Source organism: Panthera leo, chromosome D3, assembly GCF_018350215.1.
Source record: "Panthera leo isolate Ple1 chromosome D3, P.leo_Ple1_pat1.1, whole genome shotgun sequence".
In the NCBI taxonomy this organism is placed as follows: Eukaryota; Metazoa; Chordata; class Mammalia; order Carnivora; family Felidae; genus Panthera; species Panthera leo.
Genome location: NC_056690.1, coordinates 22,798,608 through 22,817,187, shown reverse-complemented (window position 1 = coordinate 22,817,187; position 18,580 = coordinate 22,798,608). Strand labels below are relative to the sequence as shown.

The following is an 18,580-nucleotide window of genomic DNA, read 5'->3' as shown; positions in this document are numbered from 1 at the left end:
GGCAGGTCTGTCTTGTCCCATGACATTCATTAATGAATCATTCATTTATTAATTAAGAGCTTGATATTATATAATACATATTATAAATAAATCTTTATCTCCCAGAAGTTTAGAATCTGGTAAAGGAAATAAGATTTAAAGGAGTCAAGCCAATATAGAAAGCAGTATATACATTATATATGTGAAAAAGAGTAAAACAATACAAATTATAGGAAGTTAGAGATTTTGTATAGACTGGAATAGTTTGTATATTACTCATGAAGGAAATGTGATGTAAGGTAGACTTTGAATAATAAAAAGGATTTGAGTAGAGGAGAGAGAAGAGAATTCTATCAGGAAAACCTACCAACATGCTTTGGCTCAAAATGAGAAATGAACATTTTAGAGAATAATGAAGAACATATCCTTAGTGGAGTGGAGAGACATCATGTTGGTCAGAAAAAGGAAATAAAACCGAATGGGAACTTTGGGAACAAATTAATATGGATCTTAAAAGCCAAGCTAAGGAATTTATGCTTTATTCTTTACTTTTTTTTTTAAGGTTTTTAAAAAATTTATTTAATCTCTACACCCAGTGTGGGGCTCAAACTCACAACCTCAAGATCAAGAGTTGCATGCTCCTCCTACTGAGCCAGCCAGGCGCCCCTGCTTTATTCTTCAGTCAGGAGAGTGAATAAAATTGGGGTACCTGGGTGGCTCAGTTGGTTAACATCCAACTCTTGATTTCAGCTCAGGTCATGATCTCACAGGTTCGTGGGATTGAGCCCTGTTTTGGGCTCTGGGCTGACAGCAGGGAGCCTGCTTGGGATTCTCTCTCTCCCTCTCTCCCACTCACACTTGCTCTCTCTCCCAAAATAAATAAATAAATATTTATTTAAAAAAGAGAGTGAATAAAATAATTGTTTTAGGAATATTAAGCTGCAGCAAACAAAGGCAAGATTCCAGCTGAAGGAGAATTAGGGCAGAGAGAAAGTAGTCATCCTTCTGGCTTGAATTCAATATACTCACTGGATTCCTGATCTCATTTGGTTTCCTAAGTGTGCTTCCTTCCTGGGGGGAAATGCTGAGCTGGGTATATATATATGAATTACAGTCAGCTTGGGAGTTATTTTCTCTCTGTAAATTAACAAATTGATGTTTTAATATAAACAGATCTTTGTAGTTTGGACTGAATGAACTATTCCCAGTAAGTTTTAAGTGACTGTATGATTTTGTTACTTAATACTTAAAACAACAATAATAACAATTCTAGAAGCTAACATTTATTCAGCATTTACCATGTACTGGGCACTGTGCCAAGGGCTTTATATTATTGTTTCAATTAAACCTCACAATAAGGTGGAAACTGAAGCTCAGAGAAGTAAAGTAATTGTCTTAGGTCATGTAATTGGACAGCTGAGCTGTCAAACATCACGTATGTCATTAGCACACTGTCTTGTTAAAATAGCTTGACATAGTGTTTTTTATTGTCAAGTCAGTATTTTCATGTATTTGACATTTATGAAAACATCAATGATGACCCTTAAGGTATTAGATCAGTTGAGCTAAGAAAAATAAGAACAGTTGAGCTAAGAAAAATAATCCCTAGGATATAGAAAAATAACAGAACTTTAGAGGGCTTTTCTAACTATTGATCTTCATTACTGCAAGTGGCCTTTTAGATTCTATATTTAAAGTAAATGTCTTTATACTTTCAGGTTATTTAATTTTACAAATGGTTATTACTCAAGTGTTACCTTTAAGTTTTGGCAAGTTTTCAGTAAGGTGCCTTATATAGATGCCATGCCAACTATTACCCACTTACTCAAAAAGACCTTAATTTCTGAAGCTCTGTCAGTACAAAAAGCAGTTTTCTGTAAAATTTACATGCACACACATGCACACCACATACATACCTAATTCTCCTTCAGCTTTAAGTTTTCCTACTTCTGCTATAGCTTAATATTCCTAAAACAATTCTTTTACTCACTTTCCTGATCAAATCCACTGATTTCCCATTGATTGTAAAATAAACCATAAATTCCTTAGCCTGGCTTTTAAGATCCATACTGATTTGTCCCCAAAGTTCCTATCATACATGCAAGAGTATTATAATTTTATATTATTTTATTATATATTTTTATTTATTTATTTTATTGTATACTTATTATGTTATTTTATTATATACATTTTAACAACTGAATATAATATAATTTGATAATTCATTGCCAGTGTGCCAAAGAAGAACGAAGTTTATATAGCAAAATCATGACTAGAATGTCTTTTGGATATAGCTATAGAAAAGCTTTTTGTGAGTTCTTCTTCATCAAAGGCCTATTTGCGGGTAGTACCTGCCTCTAAGTAACAGAATTATTCAAACTTCAACAGTTGAAACTGTGTAGTATAGTAAAAAGACCTCTGAATTTGATTAAGATCATCAGAGACTTAACCATCCTAACAGCATGGAAGTAGTTTCACTTACTTTGTATTTTATATCGATAAAGTCATACAGTAGCGCTCATTTGTATGTGGTCTCTTTTGCTCAGATTTGTCTGTGAGAGTTATCATATTGTTAAATATGTTATTAAATTGTTAAATATATTTGTAGATTGTTAAATATAGTTGTAGATCATTCATTCTCATTTCCGTATATTATTCCATTACAGGAATATATGACAATTTGTTCATCCATTCTTTTGTTGATGGGCATTTGGATAGTTTCCATTTTGGGTCTATTACAAATAATGCTATTATGAACATTCTTTTGGTGAGCATAGGTATGCGTATCTGTCAGGTGTATATCTATGAGTGAAATATAGGTCATAGGACATGTGTATCTTTAGCTTTAGTAGATACCACTGAGCAAATTTTCCAAAGAGGTTGTACCCATTTATGCTCCTATAACCAGTGTTTCAAAGTTTTGATTGATTTATATCCTTGTCAACATTTGGTATTTTCTGATTTTTAAAAACTTTAGCCATTTTGGTAGGTAGTGTAGTGTTATCTAATTGTGGTTTTAATGTGCATTTCCCTCATGAAGTTTGAGTGCTATTTGTTGGCCATTTGGATATCCTGTTTTATGAAGTGTCTTATCAAGTCTGTTGTCCATTTTTCTTTTTGGTTGTCTGTCTTTTCCTTAGTGAATTTTAGGAGTTCTTCCTATATCCTGGATATGGGTCCTTTGCAGATATATGTATTGAGAATATCTTCTCCCATGTTCTCTTTGAACAGAAGTTCTTAAGTTTAATATAGTCTAATTCATCAATATTTAGAAAATACTTTAAAAATAAAATGTATTGACAAATGCCAGCTGGAGTTCATGAGACATATTTTGTGGTTGGATTAAATAAGAGCAAAAAGCAGTCTCAGACTAATTAATTGTTACAAAAATGATCAAATTTTTATTTTTATACATGTACACAGTAAATACTGAATATGACAAACATGTTGAAATGATAACTCAAGATGCAAAACAAACAATCAGCAAATATTCTACATGAATTTAAGTTGGTAGAAAATTCTTATATGCTGAAGTAAAATTTATGCGTCTGTCACTCTCTTATGACATTCCTAATATGGCATACCATTTCTTAGGGCAGACTATCCAATCAGTTAAGAATAACTGTATGAATTTTTCAATATATCATACATACACACATATAATTTAGAAGGAAGCTATTGTTAGCACTCATACATTTTATAGAAGGCTATCTGATATCTTACAGAACTTTAGTATTCTAAGTTCTTACCTTAGTATCCTGCAAAACTCTATCAAAGTACAAAAACATGGAGATACATGGTAGTAGAATAGTAAACGAATAGTAGTTCCACATAGGTAGAGTAGGGCGCATAGGAGAGGATAGGGAGTAGGGGCAGAGAGGAGGGGGTGGCAAATGAGGCAAGAGAGCTAGGCAAAGATAAGACTGATAGTTCTTTTTTTTTTAATTTTTTTAACATTTATTCATTTTTGAGAGACAGAGCATGAGTAGGGGAGGGGCAGAGAGATAGGGAGACACAGAATCCGAAGCAGGCTCTAGGCTCTGAACTGTCAGAAGAGCCCGATGTGGGGCTCGAACTCATGGACCGAACTCACGGACCGTGAGATCATGACCTGAGCCAAAGTCGGAAGCTTAACCGACTGAGCCACCCAGGCGCCCCGAGACTGATAGTTCTCAAATGCTCCACTAAGGTACTTGAACTCTATCCTATATGAACACTGGTCATGTCATAATAAGATTTATATTCTTTAAAGTTAATGATGGCAATGTGAAGGACAGAGTGAATGAAAGTAACTGTTGGCAGAGAGATCGGGGCTACAGCATGTAATAAACGGGAGAAGTAAATATGTCCTAAGTGAAGGCAGTGACAGTGAGAAGGGAAAGGAGAAAATATATTTGAGAACTCTTTTAGAGAGAATTATAGGGTTTAGTGCTTGGAAATGGGGTATGAACTATGAACAAGAAAGAGAAGCCAAAGATGACTCAACTTCTACCCTGGATGATTAGAGTGGAGGCTGATTAATTGGTCTGGGAATGAAACTTGGGATCAGGTTTCAGTGAAAGGTGATAGAGATAAATTGAGTTTGAGGGTTCTACAAAGTGGCCTAGGAGTAGATGTTCACGAAACAGAAACACAGAAGTAGGGCTTAAACAGAAATAAAGATTTGAAGTCTTCTCTGTATGGGCTATAGCTGAAGCAGTGAAACTAGATGAGATTACCCAAGAAGTGAGAACTATGCAAAGAGAAAGGACTGAAGAGAGAATTTAAACATTTAAAGGGCAGAAAAACTGGAAAAAATAAGAGATTGAGATAGATACAGAGGGATATGTGAAAAATCAAAAGAAAACTCTTATGGCAGCTGAAAGGGAAGAGGGAAGATGTGGGAAAAGTGTCAAACACTGCAGAGAAGTTACATAGTAAGAGGACAGAAGAGGTCGATGATAGGATGTACTTGATGACTTTGGAGAGAATGTAGGGGGTAAAAGATTGCATTTGGGGATCTGAGGAGTGTGTGAAAAGGAAGGAGATTATGTAATCATAGTAAAGCTCCAGTTTCACCTCAAACCCATGGATCATTGTGAAGTAAATTATACTAGTCTTGAATTGCTTGGGTAACTGTCCCTGACTTTCTTCTTTGCCTTACCTATAAAGATCAACTTTAATGCAGTTTTCAAAGCCCTGTTTCCTTTTTTTTTTTTTTTTTTTTTTTTTTTTTATTTATTTTTGGGACAGAGAGAGACAGAGCATGAACGGGGGAGGGGCAGAGAGAGAGGGAGACACAGAATTGGAAACAGGCTCCAGGCTCCGAGCCATCAGCCCAGAGCCTGACGCGGGGCTCGAACTCACGGACCGCGAGATCGTGACCTGGCTGAAGTCGGGCACTTAACCGACTGCGCCACCCAGGCGCCCCTCCTTTTGATTATCTGTAAAGGTATCAGATTTGAAGTCTTGAAAAATCTTTCCATCATATCTGTGGTAAAGGCATGATGGCTGAATATATTAAAGAATACTAATCTTTTTCATCTTTTTCTTTTTTTCCCCAGGAAACAGTTTTTCCATCCCAAATTACTAATGAGCATGAGTCATTGATAATGGTGAAGAAACTTTTTGCTACTTCTATCTCATGTATAACATATCTAAGGGGCCTGTTTCCAGAGAGCTCTTATGGAGAACGCCATTTGGATGGTAAAGTTTAACTCAATGATTATCTTGGCTTTTGTAGCTTTTTTCTTTACTTGGTAAGAGTAAACCTTTCATTTTTCACAGAGTGTGCTAATTCCAAGTCATGAGCATGTTCTTCAAGATCAGTTTGCTTTTATTTATTTATTTATTTATTTATTTATTTATTTATTTATTTATTTATAAGTAGACTCTGAGCCCAGAGCAGAGCCCAACACAGGGTCTGAACTCACAACCCTGAGGCCAAGGACCTGAGCTGAGATCAACAGTCAGACACTCAACCGACTGAGCCACCCAGACACTCCTTCCTTTTTTTTTTTTAAAGATTTTATTTTTAAGTAATCTCTATACTCAACATGGGGCTTGAACTTACAACCCCAAGATCAAGAGTTGGTTGCATGCTCTTCCAACTGAGCCAGGCAAGCGCCCTTCATTTTCCATTTTAATTTAACTATGTTTAGTGGTTCTACTTACAGGAATCATTACTGCCTAGCTGGATACCAAATGACAGACTGAGAAGAAAATAAATCTGTATAGACAAGCCCAGTAATTCTAAACCATACCTATTAAAGCAGCAGCTGGATCAAAATCTATTTGGGCGCTGTAGATTTGCACTATTTTGTGCCTCAGTTGAGTTTGTTTTCTGAGGTTTACTTTGGCATTGAGGAAGTTTAATGCAGCCAGGTGAAAAACTCTTTATACTGTTGACACATATAAATATGCTGGAAGAAAAGCATATTCATGCCAAACCCATTTGTTGATTAACATGGAGAGACAATTATTATTCTAATAGTGCTTTTCTTTTCTCAATTGCCAGGTCTCTTACTTTCCTCTTTTTTATTTCTTGTGTCTTAAACTTATGATCTCATTTCCTTATATTACAAGCTGTTTCTGGCTCCTTTCCTTCTCTTGTATTGAAAGAAAAAAAATGTACCTAGGACTCTTCAATTTTTTAGAATCTTTTATTATTAGCTTTAAAAGCTGAATTGTGATAACAATTCAGAAAAATCTTGCTGATTTGTCACTAAAATGGGAACTATCATTTAGGAAAATAAATGTAAAGAGCTAGAAGTTTCCTTGTAAGATCATATTTTTCAAGATCTAACTTAAAGTTCCTCACATCTGTATTTAATGATATACCTTGGCCTCATTCCAATTTAATTTTCTTAACATTTGATTCTCTATACTAGCATCAATGAAAGGCATGTGGTGCTATAAATACAAAAACATGATATTTGCAGTCATGACAACTTCATTTGTGTCATGCCTTCTTTTGATCTATAGAAAATAAATCTGTAATTGTGAATATGTTTATATGTAGCACAGAGTTGCATTTCTCTTCATTTGGAACAGAATTGGGAAAAATTGGAAAAAGACATTTTTGGGGTAATTAATTAAGGGTTTATTGTGCGTCAGTCACTACCCTAGGCATAGTAAGGGGGTGAAATGTTAAAAAACAAAATTCAACTGAGTGCATTTGAAGATCTAATTGGTTTTATTCAATAATTCATGAATAGTGCAATATCCAATGTAGCAAATAGAAATAGTTCTAAGAAGCTGTACAAAATGGAAAACTATTATAGGCAGGGTGGGACAAGGAAGTCATTAGTAAAAGAAAAGTTTGTATCAGGCAGGGTCACCTTCTTTGGTGGGGTGGGGAAAAGGCAGGGGTCTATCCTGCAGATTACCTCACTAGGGTTGATCAGGAAATTCCAGATTGACTGGTTAAAGTTTACATTCCTGCAATTAAGTCTTGGTTTGCTCTTTGTGGGGGGCAAGTGTTTCCATTTCAGGCCCTTTCTCTCTCTGTCTCTGTCTCTGTTTCTCTCTCTGTCTCTCTCTCTTTCATTCAACATGGGTAACACTATTACTTATGGCTTTATTTTTTGTGATAATGTTAGTGGAGGTTATATGTTTCCCTCTCAATGTTTGTACTTAAAGTAGCATACATCATAAATATGTTCAGTTCTCCTATGTCACTCTCTTTTTGGTAATCTCTAAATATTATACCAATATGGAGTAATTTTCATGTATCTCAATAGAGATAGAGAAGACATCAATTTTAGAACAGGAAAACAACATGAAAAGGTGAAGTGACATGCAAAGTCATACCTGTATCAGTGATTGATTTTAGAGTGATCTAAACCAAAACTCTTTAAAAAATTTTTTTTGGGGGGTGGCGCCTGGGTGGCTCAGTCGGTTGAAAATCTGACTTCAGCTCAGGTCATGATCTCACCGTTCATGAGTTTGAGCCCCACGTGGGGCTCTGTGTTGACAGCTCAGAGCCTGGAGCCTGCTTCGGATTCTGTGTCTCCCTCTCTCTCTGTCCATTCCCCACTCACGCTCTGTCTCTGTCTCTCAAAAATGAATAAACATTAAAATAAAAAAAAAAATTTAATGTTTATTTATTTATTTATTGTTAGAGAGAGAGAGAGAGAGAGAGAGAGAAAGCATAAGTGGGGGAGGGGCAGAGAGAGAGGGAGACAGAATCTGAAGCAGGTTCCAGGCTCTGAGCTGTCAGAGCCCAATGTGGGGCTGGAACTCATGAACAGCAAGATCATGACCTGAGCCAGTCAAAGTCAGACGCTTAACTGACTGAGCCACCTAGGCACCTCTAAGCTAAAATTCTTTTAATATGATTTTCCTGTTCTTCTCTGACTATAGTAAGGTGGTTGAATTTCAGATGGAAATTAATATTTGAGAATAATCCATGGGAAGAATTTTCGTCTGTATTTTCATTGAGAGGGAGAGAAATATGAGAGAAGTGACTTGAGAATTGAGGTACATGTTTTAAATTGGTTAATGGAAATGGTCTCAGTAATACCTTATGATTACTTGAAATTCAACAGAAGCAAAGAAGTAACACAAATTGATTTTGCAGCCAACTCAATTGTGCTGCATTGTAGAAGGGGAGACTGCTAGACTATAATCAAAATTGGAACTAAGCTAATCATCAACATAGAATTTATTTCTAAAGTAGATATTTAGAGATTCAAAATGTTTTTATAAGCTATAAAACTAAGTTATGCAAATAAAATAGTTAAAGGAAATATCCTTATTTAGCATGGACAGTTTTAGTACAGCAATCATTTAGTAGAGGAAAATAGACTGTGTTTCTATTTTTGTAGACCTCAGTTTAAAAATACTTCGAGAAGATAAAAAATGTCCGGGGTCACTGCATATTATCAAATGGTAAGTAATTGAAATTCGCAAAAGTAGAACAACATTATTTTTATCGTGGTTGAAATTACCCATAAGACTATTTGGGAAGATCATTTCCTTAAAACCATTTCTTTCTTCTTTCTCTTTTTCTCTTTCTCACTCTCCTTCCTTCCTTCCTTCCTCCCTCCCTCCCTCCCTCCCTTCCTTCCTTCCTTCCATTTCCTTCTCCTTCCTTCCTTCCTTTTTCTTCCTTCCATCTTTTTTTCTACAATTTCCTAGAAATTTATAACAATTATTTCATATAATTTTAAGATATTGATTTAGTTTATTTTTTGAAGAAAATGGACTTATACAAGGATAGAAAAATATTTGGCTCCTGAAACAAATATAACACTATATGTCAACTAAACTTCAATAACAAAAATTTTAAAAAGAGAGAAAAATAGTGGTCAAAATTTGATTACTCATCACATGCATATCAGTATCCTAAACATTATGGGAAGCAAAAAGAAAAATAAGATGTAGTTCCCTACCTTAAAATTGCTTACCTATTACTATAAAGTTCTATCAACATATTAAATGACACTGGGAGTTTTAAAAAAGTTTAAATGTAAGAGGTAAAATGATTACCAGTTTAACGTACCTCAAAGCAAAGAATATGCTGTACTGGATATTTTTTTGGCTTTTGCATCTGGTCCAAATTGACATCAAACATTTATTTCTTGACAGGATTCAAGGCTGTTTTGATGCTTTGGAAAAGAGATACGTAAGAATGTTTTTAAATTTACACCAAGATTAAAGAGTCATCTTTTATCCCTTAAAAAAAAATGTTTAGCCTTTATTTTGTTGTTGTGTAATAAGTGTACCATTGCCTACATTTGCATTTCTGAAACAGTTTCTTTTTATTTTATGTCTTTGTTGTCTCGTTAATGTCTTGTTTTCATTAATTAGAAAGGAAACCCTCACTTTTCCCTTTTACATACTCATATCTTTTTGACCACAGAATTTCCTCTGAAGTCACTGGAAGAGATCCAGAGGATGTGGGACAGAGGAGACAAGAATCTGGCATTTAGCACATTGAATATGTTCAAAATAGTTGCGATTAAATTCACAGATATGAAAGGAAAAAATAGACTTGAATAATCAGTTTTTATTCTATGTTGGTTATTTTGTTAACTATGTTGGTGCATGTATATAATACATTCCCTCAAAATAGTTAGTATTGTAACTTGGAGTTTTAAAAAATGCAGCTGAATTTTAAGTGCATCAGATCTTTCTTGCTGTCCAAGACAGCTATGAAGGGTGTAAAATTTAGAGGCCCTGGTCCTAGTTGAAGAGACAAGATGTATATAAATTAACCTTCTGCCTGTGTCCCCTCCTTTTCCCCATCTATATCTTCTTTTAACTTCCTCAATTCCTATTCCTTTAAGAAATTTTGAGGTGAATAAGCCTTACATAGGATTATTTAGTTGCACTCATACATTTCCTTTTTCACTGAACAGTTATTATTTATGATTTATTCAACACTGACCTGGGGGACTGAGGGATACAAAATTAAAACAGATATGGGATTGTGCACACAAAGATCTTCTAGACCATGGCAGAAAATACATGATATTCATATGCACGGCTGATGATCAGCCATGATACACTGGCCCAGCTGTGCCCGTTGTTAAAATATTGAAATATCAGGTGGTAAATAGCTGCTTCACTGAGACCCAGAATGACCCCCACCATGGCGTCCCCCTCACCTCATCACTGTCTCTTTTGGGATCTCCCCAGACTGATTCATAATCTAGCAATTAAAAGGTTAACATCTGGCCCAGGGGGAGCTTCCAGGAACCCAGCTCCAAGGCTAAATTGGCATCCTTTCCGATTGGCCCATACCTGTGCCATATTGTGCTGTTAAATGTTTATTTTTTTCATATTAGTTTGATATTTTTATGTAAAAATATCAGAAATATTTTGACTACACCTCTATCACAAGTATAAGTAACCATAATACTCATTAGAAATTGTTGCATGCTAAAGGAAAGATACTGATTGTTTACAATGGAAATATGGAAAAGGAGGGGTTATATCTAGTGAGGAGCATGAAGGAAATCCTCGGGAGAAAATGGCTTTTGAACTTTGAAGGCCTTTAGTATTTGGACAGGTTTAAATGGAGAATGCATACTGAATGGTGCTCATTCATTTTCCTTCAAATGAATTCCTTCCAACATTCTTCAGCATCCATCATTGACAGGCACTACAATATAGTTAAGAGCACAAGTTTTGGAATCAGTCTGAAGGAAATCCCATTTCTGCCACTTAACACCTGTATAATCTTGGGCAAGTACCAGCATCTTGGTTCCTCAGTTTCTTTATATACAAAATGGGGATAATAACAGAACTTACTCCTTAAGGTTGAGAATTAAATGGACTAATCTAAAGCACCGGTTTTCAAATGTGAGCTTGCATTAGAATCACCTGGAAGACAGTTAAAACACACATTGCCAGGCTCTACTCCCCAAAATTTCTGATGTGAGAATTTGCATTTCAGATAAATTCCAGACGATATTGAGACTGCTGGTTTAGGGACCATACTTTGAAACCACTGATTTAAAATTTTAGTACAATGCCTGGCACATAATAAACACTATGTAAGTGTTAACTCTTTTTCCTCCCTCCATCCCTCCCTCTCTACTTTCCTCCTTCCCTTCCCCTTCCCTTCATCTCTCCTTCCTTCTCTCCTCCCACCTTCTCTTATTCTTCTTTCCCTCCTTTCTTCTTTTCTTCATTCCTTCTCTTCCTCCCTTCCTTTCTTATCTATTTAGTCTGTGCCAGACATTGTACCTAAATCCTGGATGAGAGAAAAATGTGATTCCTCCACTCAAGGAGGTTACAGTCTAATGGAGTCACTTCTTAAATAAATAATTACAATGTTAGGTGTATTAAAATAGCAGTGTGATGTAAAAAGATTATCTACCTAGTTTGATGGATTTATTTTACTTAAATGACTACCTGTATGACTGAATCAATTAAATTTATTGTTTTGGGAGATTAAAAGACAACACCTTAGACGGATGGCCTAGATTCTTAATAGTATTTATATTTGCTTTTCAGTTGCTAGTATCTTAATTTCCTACTAGGAAATAGTTAATGTTTTTTTTTTTTTTTTTTTTTTTTTAGTTTTTATTTATGAGAGAGAGAGAGCACAAGCAGGTAAGGGGCAGAGAGAAGGAGAGACAGAATCGCAAGCAGCTTCTGTGCCATCAGCACAGAGCCCGATGTGGGGCTCAAACTCACAAACTGTGAGATCACAACTTGAGCCAAGATCAAGAGTTGAACATTTAACTGACTGAGCCACCCAGGTGCCCCAGGAAATAGTTAATGTTTTAAAATTAGCTTGAGTAGGGGTGCCTGGGTGGCTCAGTCGGTTGAGTGTCCGACTTCAGCTCAGGTCATAATCTTGCGGTTTGTGAGTTCGAGCCCCACGCTGGGCTCTGTGCTAACAACTCAGAGCCTGGAACCTGCTTCAGATTCTGTGTCTCCTCCTGTCTCTGCGTCTCCCCTGCTCGTGCTCTGTCTCTCTTTGTCTCTGAATAATAAATAAAAATATTAAAAATTTTTTTTAAATAGTTTGAGTAAAGTCAAGTTTGAGTATCTAGAGATTTTGAAAGATGTTCTGTTGAAGATGATGATTATTTCTAGATGTGAAATTTTAGGTGATTTTACCCTGTTTTCTTTGCAGTTCCTATTGTGCTTAAATTCTTTAAAGTAAGCATGTATGTATTTTTAGATAGCTATAAAAAAGAGACTATGTTGTACATAGCCTCCTAATTTGTCTCCTTATTCCCATTTTCAATCCCCTACCATTCTAACCCAGTGTCCACACTACATTCTTCAGAAATGTGTCTGATCATGTCAATCTCTTGCTTGAAAATCTGCCATGGCTATGTATGTATGTATGTACATTTTATTTATTGAAGTAATCTCTACACCCAAAGTGGGGCTCAAACTCACAACCCCAAAATGAAGAGTTGCATGCTCTTCTAATTGAGCCAGCCAGGCACCCCATTTCCATGACTTTTAAAATAACATTGAGAGTCCTTCACAGAGAACCTGTATAATCTGGTCTACACCTGCCTTTCCAAGTCATCACTCTCACCATTGCTAACCATAGTCAAGCCACACAAGGATTCTAGAACATGCCAAATGCCTTTTCTTTTTGTTGTAGTATTCTTTTTTGCCTGCAAAATTCTCTTCACTATCCATACCTTTTAGCTGGCTAACTCCAATGTATCTTTCAGGTCTCAGCCTAAATATTTACTTTCCCAGAGAAGTCTTTCCTGGCACACAACCCCCTACCCCAGCCTAGATTGTCCTTTTGTTTAATGTTCTCAAGCACCTCGTGATGCTTTGTCATAGCAATTAACACGATTGTAATGATGTACCTGTCTGTTTGCTTTTTTGTTTAATGTTTTCTCTCCTGTTGGTCTGCATGTTCCTTGGGATCAGTAGCCATTTCTATTTTTGAATGAATGAATGAATATAAAGTTTCACTGTGTAGTCTTAAAAATAAATTGTATGCAGTAACCAAAATAGCCACACAGTGTCACTAAAGTTTTATTCCTCAGGGTGAAATAGGTGAATAATTTGATATAAAATTATCAGTCCAGAAATTTTCTTTTAATTTTTTTCTTTTTTAAAAAATTTTAACTAGGTTCCATACCCAATGTGTGGCTTGAACTCACAACCCTGAGATTAAGAGTCTCATGCTCTACTGACTGAGCCAGCCAGGCGCCCCTGGTCTGGAAAATTTCTAATTTGTATTCTAGTTTTTAAATTTTTATCAGAGGCTAGATTGTATCTCTATCTATATATTGGATTACTCTTTCAAGCAGAGAGAATCTGTTTATAGTAATATATATGCAGGTAGGGCAAGGGGTTTTATAGACATACCAGACTTTAAAATTTTTTCTTTAGTAGATTAGTTTCAAAAGACAATTTTTTGGAGATACTTGTGGCATATTTAATGTTTAATAATAATGAATTATTTTGTGTATCTTTTGCTTCTTCAACTAAAATATAACTTTTAGAGAGTACAGATAGTATTTTTTTTGCATCCTTCCTCTCCCCAGCAGAACCCTATGTATGTAAATTTATACACATTTGAATAAATGAGTGAATTAGTATCCCTTTTTCAGATCTTCTACCCAAATCTTTGAACGTCTCTTAAATCATATTTTAATTAGCTTTTATTGAAAATAACAATAATATCTGTACAAGTATATACTAACAGTAGTTTTCTTTTCTCTTGAAGCTACACATGGCAGTACTTACAGTAAGTACACATTTAAAGACCAAGCCCATGTCTCTGTTGTCTTTTGGCAAGTAAAACATTAAAACAGTACTATCCCCACTTCTTCCTGAATTTATCTGTCCTATGACATTTTGGAATTAAAAAAAATAGAATCTGTCAGAAGTTTTTGTTTTTTTTTTTAATGTTTATTTATTTTGAGAGAGAGAGAGAGAGAGAAAGAGAGAGGAGGGAATGGGAGAGGGGCAGAGAGAGAGGGAGAGACAGAATCCCAACCAGTCTCTGCACTGTGATATGAGGCCCCAGCTTACGAGCCGAGCTGTGAGATCATGACCTGAGCTGATACCATGAGTAAGACGCTTAACCGACTGAGCCACCCAGGTGCCCCGAATCTATCAGAAGTTTTAATAAAAGATCACAAATTATGTATTTCTTAGGTATGTTATAATACATGGGGGGGTATATAGGATATACTGTCTGCTTCATATATTGGCCATCAGGATTTCGTTTTTAGAGTTACTTTAAAGACTTGGAGGTTTTTGTTTTTGCAGTTTTGTAGACTTTTTGGAGTTTTGTGCGCTTCTGGATATAACATGGTATGTATAGTTAAGAACAGAAAGAAAATGAGAAGATACTATTGGGAGTCTTAGATATTTGATTTACTTAAGCATTTTTAATTCAGTATTCAGTGAGGAATAATCTAGTAAGTTTCAGAAATTAAATGTTGTTTATTTTTCCTTAAACAGCTTTACACAAATCCCAAGGAACCTGAGGTAAGAACACACATTGAGATGTGATTATACTTTATATTTACATGTTTACCTGGGTTGAGGCTATTGATTATGTTATTAGCTTACTGTGTGAGCAGAGTAACTCATTATGAGCTCTTTCAGTGTGTTTTGTTATGAACTTCACCAATTATTTATTATGAGATTTTAAAAACTACTTAGGGGTATTAAAGAAAAAGCATAGAGGAAAGCCTATTCCCTAACATGTTAAAATTAAAAATCTCTGCCTGTATAAAATCACATTTATTATTTATTTTAACTGATTCTGAATCCTTTCTGTTTGTGGCCTTCTGGAAAATATGGCAGAATTCTAAACTTTTCTCCTTTTTGCCAATTAAATTCTCTTCTTTTTGAAGAAATTCCATAGATTTTTACATCTTCTTTTATCTCTAAACGTCTTTCCTATCCAATCCTACTCATACTCAAGGCCAATTTATGTTCAAATCTCCCATAAAAGCCTCTTGGCCTATGCTGTTCACACTAATTTCTTCCTTCTCTAAATTTCTTTTCTAGCAAGACTTCACAATTTAACATTCTCAGTTGATTCATGTAGATTACTTTATCTCTCCAACCAGATTTTGAATTCTTTAGGACAAGTGTCTTATCTTGTATTCTGTGTCCCAAAGTGAATTTCATAGTCCTTGGCATGTAATAGTTCCTTGTGCTACCTTGAATGGCAGCTGTGGCAATGATACAGAAATGGAAGGTGAAGGCCTCTATTCTTTCTTTTCATTCTGTTCTCTTTACTTCCCTCCTAACTTTTTTTCCTTTTCCCGTTCCCTGTTCTTTGCTTTCAATTTTCTTTCTTAAGCCTATGAATTTAGCCTAACTGATGGCATTCAAGACTAAATTAAGCATTTTTAGTTTTTAATATCCTTTTTGGGGAAGATTATAAATAGCTGTTTTAGCAAGGTGGAAGAAAGCTGGTACATACAGGTGGGTAACAATTCCTCAATCCCCAAACTACTGCTTTTTATCTTTCTCTTATTTAGTTTCAAAATGCTTTTTTTTTCTTGTAGGTTTGGAGGGAAGTTTCCCAAACTAAAACCTTCTGATAAATTGTTAATAAATTGGTCATTTTCTTAATGCAATTAATTATTTTGTTTTCTTATGTATACAAAATTCCTAGTCTGAAACCAGTGCTTTTGAGATAGTGAAATGCTGAATAAATTGGGCTTAACTGCAGAAAACTCTTATGGTGGAGGGTGTATGTGGGGGTGCTGTTAAATGAGCTTTGATACAAGTAAAATAATGAAGTTAGAAAACAAAAGCTTATAAAATGAGGTGCTGAACTATCATTTATAACCCAGAAAAGATATTTAATATTTTGAATGCTTGCAGATTGTTCCATATAGCACTGCTCCCTAACTTCTGTGTGTTCATGGCACACTTTTGATTACTAGAAATTTTAGTGTCATGTTTGAGGGTATTAAAAGACTCAAAAGAAGGTGAAACCAGTCAGCAATAAGTACAGTATAACTACGGAATAGCAATGTTCATAATGCCTAAAAGTATCCATGGGATTGCACTATTTTGTAGTTGCTGTTTAACGTCAAGCCACTGATACAACTACTTACCTCCTAATCTCATTTTTTTATATACTCACAAAACCACATTCCCACATAAACACAGTCTTTCTTTGGCATTTATCTGATATTGTGCCATGTTTCTTGATTCATATCTATAGAAGTATATTCTTCCCTAAACAAAACTAAACAAACAATAGCAATATTAATATATACCTGAGGCAAAAGCATTTTACACATGGATTAAAATTTGTAGTGATTTTGTGAAGAGTCTCTCATGGAATAATAGTTGCGAACCTCTGTCTTAAATAAGTGTGCTTACCCAATCCAAGGGCCAATGGAGTTTTGTACAAAGTTGTGGTGTTCCTATACTTGCAGTTTTGTTCTGGTTGCTCCATTTCATGACAGAGATGAACTGACAGAGATAACTAAAATAGTGATGAGGTATAGTATAGCTTTCCTATAGACACATACTACAAAATATGTGGAGAGTATTAATAAGATGTGTAAACCAAAATGTGAATATGTTAAGAAAAGGTTTACACGACTTAATGCATGATAAAACTGTAAAGAATGGCTAGGTTTCAGGGCACCTGGGTGGCTCAGTCAGTTAAGTGTCTGACTTTGGCTCAGGTCATGATCTCACAGTTTGTGGGTTCGAGCCTCGCATTGGGCATCTTTGCTGATGGCTCTGAGCCTGGAGCCTGCTTCAGATTCTGTGTCTTCCTCTCTCTGCCTCTTCCCAATCATGCTCGGTGTCTCTCTGTCTCTCAAATATGAATAAACATTAAAATTTTTTTAAAAAAAAGAATGGCTAGGTATCTTACTGTTTCACCGTCTATTCCTATGTGCCTATTGAAGGTGGTCAGCATCCACTTTTAATAGATTGCTTCAAGAACTGAACTATATGCGGTTCCTGTTTCTATTTTGCTGTGCAGAAGCTTTTTATCTTCATAAGGTCCCAGTAGTTCATTTTTGCTTTTAATTCCCTTGCCTTTGGGGATGTGTCGAGTAAGAGATTGCTATGGCTGAGGTCAGAGAGGTCTTTTCCTGCTTTCTCCTCTAGGGTTTTGATGGTTTCCTGTCTCACATTCAGGTCCTTTATCCATTTTGAGTTTATTTTTGTGAATGGTGTGAGAAAGTGGTCTAGTTTCAACCTTCTGCATGTTGCTGTCCAGTTCTCCCAGCACCATTTGTTAAAGAGACTGTCTTTTTTCCATTGGATGTTCTTTCCTGCTTTGTCAAAGATGAGTTGGCCATACGTTTGTGGATCTAGTTCTGGGGTTTCTATTCTATTCCATTGGTCTATGTGTCTGTTTTTGTGCCAATACCATGCTGTCTTGATGATGACAGCTTTGTAGTAGAGGCTAAAGTCTGAGATTGTGATGCCTCCTGCCTTGGTCTTCTTCTTCAAAATTACTTTGGCTATTCGGGGCCTTTTGTGGTTCCATATGAATTTTAGGATTGCTTGTTCTAGTTTCGAGAAGAATGCTGGTGCAATTTTGATTGGGATTGCATTGAATGTGTAGATAGCTTTGGGTAGTATTGACATTTTGACAATATTTATTCTTCCAATCCGTGGGCAGGGAATGTCTTTCCATTTCTTTATATCTTCTTCAATTTCCTTCATAAGCTTTCTATAGTTTTCAGCATACAGATCTTTTACGTCTTTGGTTAGATTTATTCCTAGGTATTTTATGCTTCTTGGTGCAATTGTGAATGGGATCAGTTTCTTCATTTGTCTTTCTGTTGCTTCATTGTTAGTGTATAAGAATGCAACTGATTTCTGTACATTAATTTTGTATCCTGCAACTTTGCTGAATTCATGTATCAGTTCTAGCAGACTTTTGGTGGAGTCTATCGGATTTTCCATGTATAATATCATGTCATCTGCAAAAAGCGAAAGCTTGACTTCATCTTTGCCAATTTGGATGCCTTTGATTTCCTTTTGTTGTCTGATTGCTGATGCTAGAACTTCCAACACTATGTTAAACAACAGCGGTGAGAGTGGGCATCCCTGTCGTGTTCCTGATCTCAGGGAAAAAGCTCTCAGTTTTTCCCCATTGAGGATGATGTTAGCTGTGGGCTTTTCATAAATGGCTTTTATGATGTTTAAGTATGTTCCTTCTATCCTGACTTTCTCA

General features: G+C 35.6%; 1 protein-coding gene across 6 annotated transcripts in view; it reads left to right on the top strand.

The window, feature by feature from the left end:
• HORMAD2 (HORMA domain containing 2) overlaps positions 1 to 18,580 on the top strand; it is a 93,589-nt gene that overhangs the window by 9,745 nt on the left and 65,264 nt on the right. For 5 of the 6 annotated variants that reach the window (XM_042909822.1, XM_042909823.1, XM_042909820.1 and 2 more), the window contains exons 3-7: positions 5,523 to 5,664; positions 8,787 to 8,850; positions 9,550 to 9,586; positions 14,126 to 14,146; positions 14,869 to 14,895. In XM_042909822.1, the coding sequence (XP_042765756.1) occupies positions 5,523 to 5,664; positions 8,787 to 8,850; positions 9,550 to 9,586; positions 14,126 to 14,146; positions 14,869 to 14,895 (291 nt within the window). The remainder of the gene's footprint in view (positions 1 to 5,522; positions 5,665 to 8,786; positions 8,851 to 9,549; positions 9,587 to 14,125; positions 14,147 to 14,868; positions 14,896 to 18,580) is intronic. The other variant, XM_042909821.1, reaches the window with a different exon arrangement.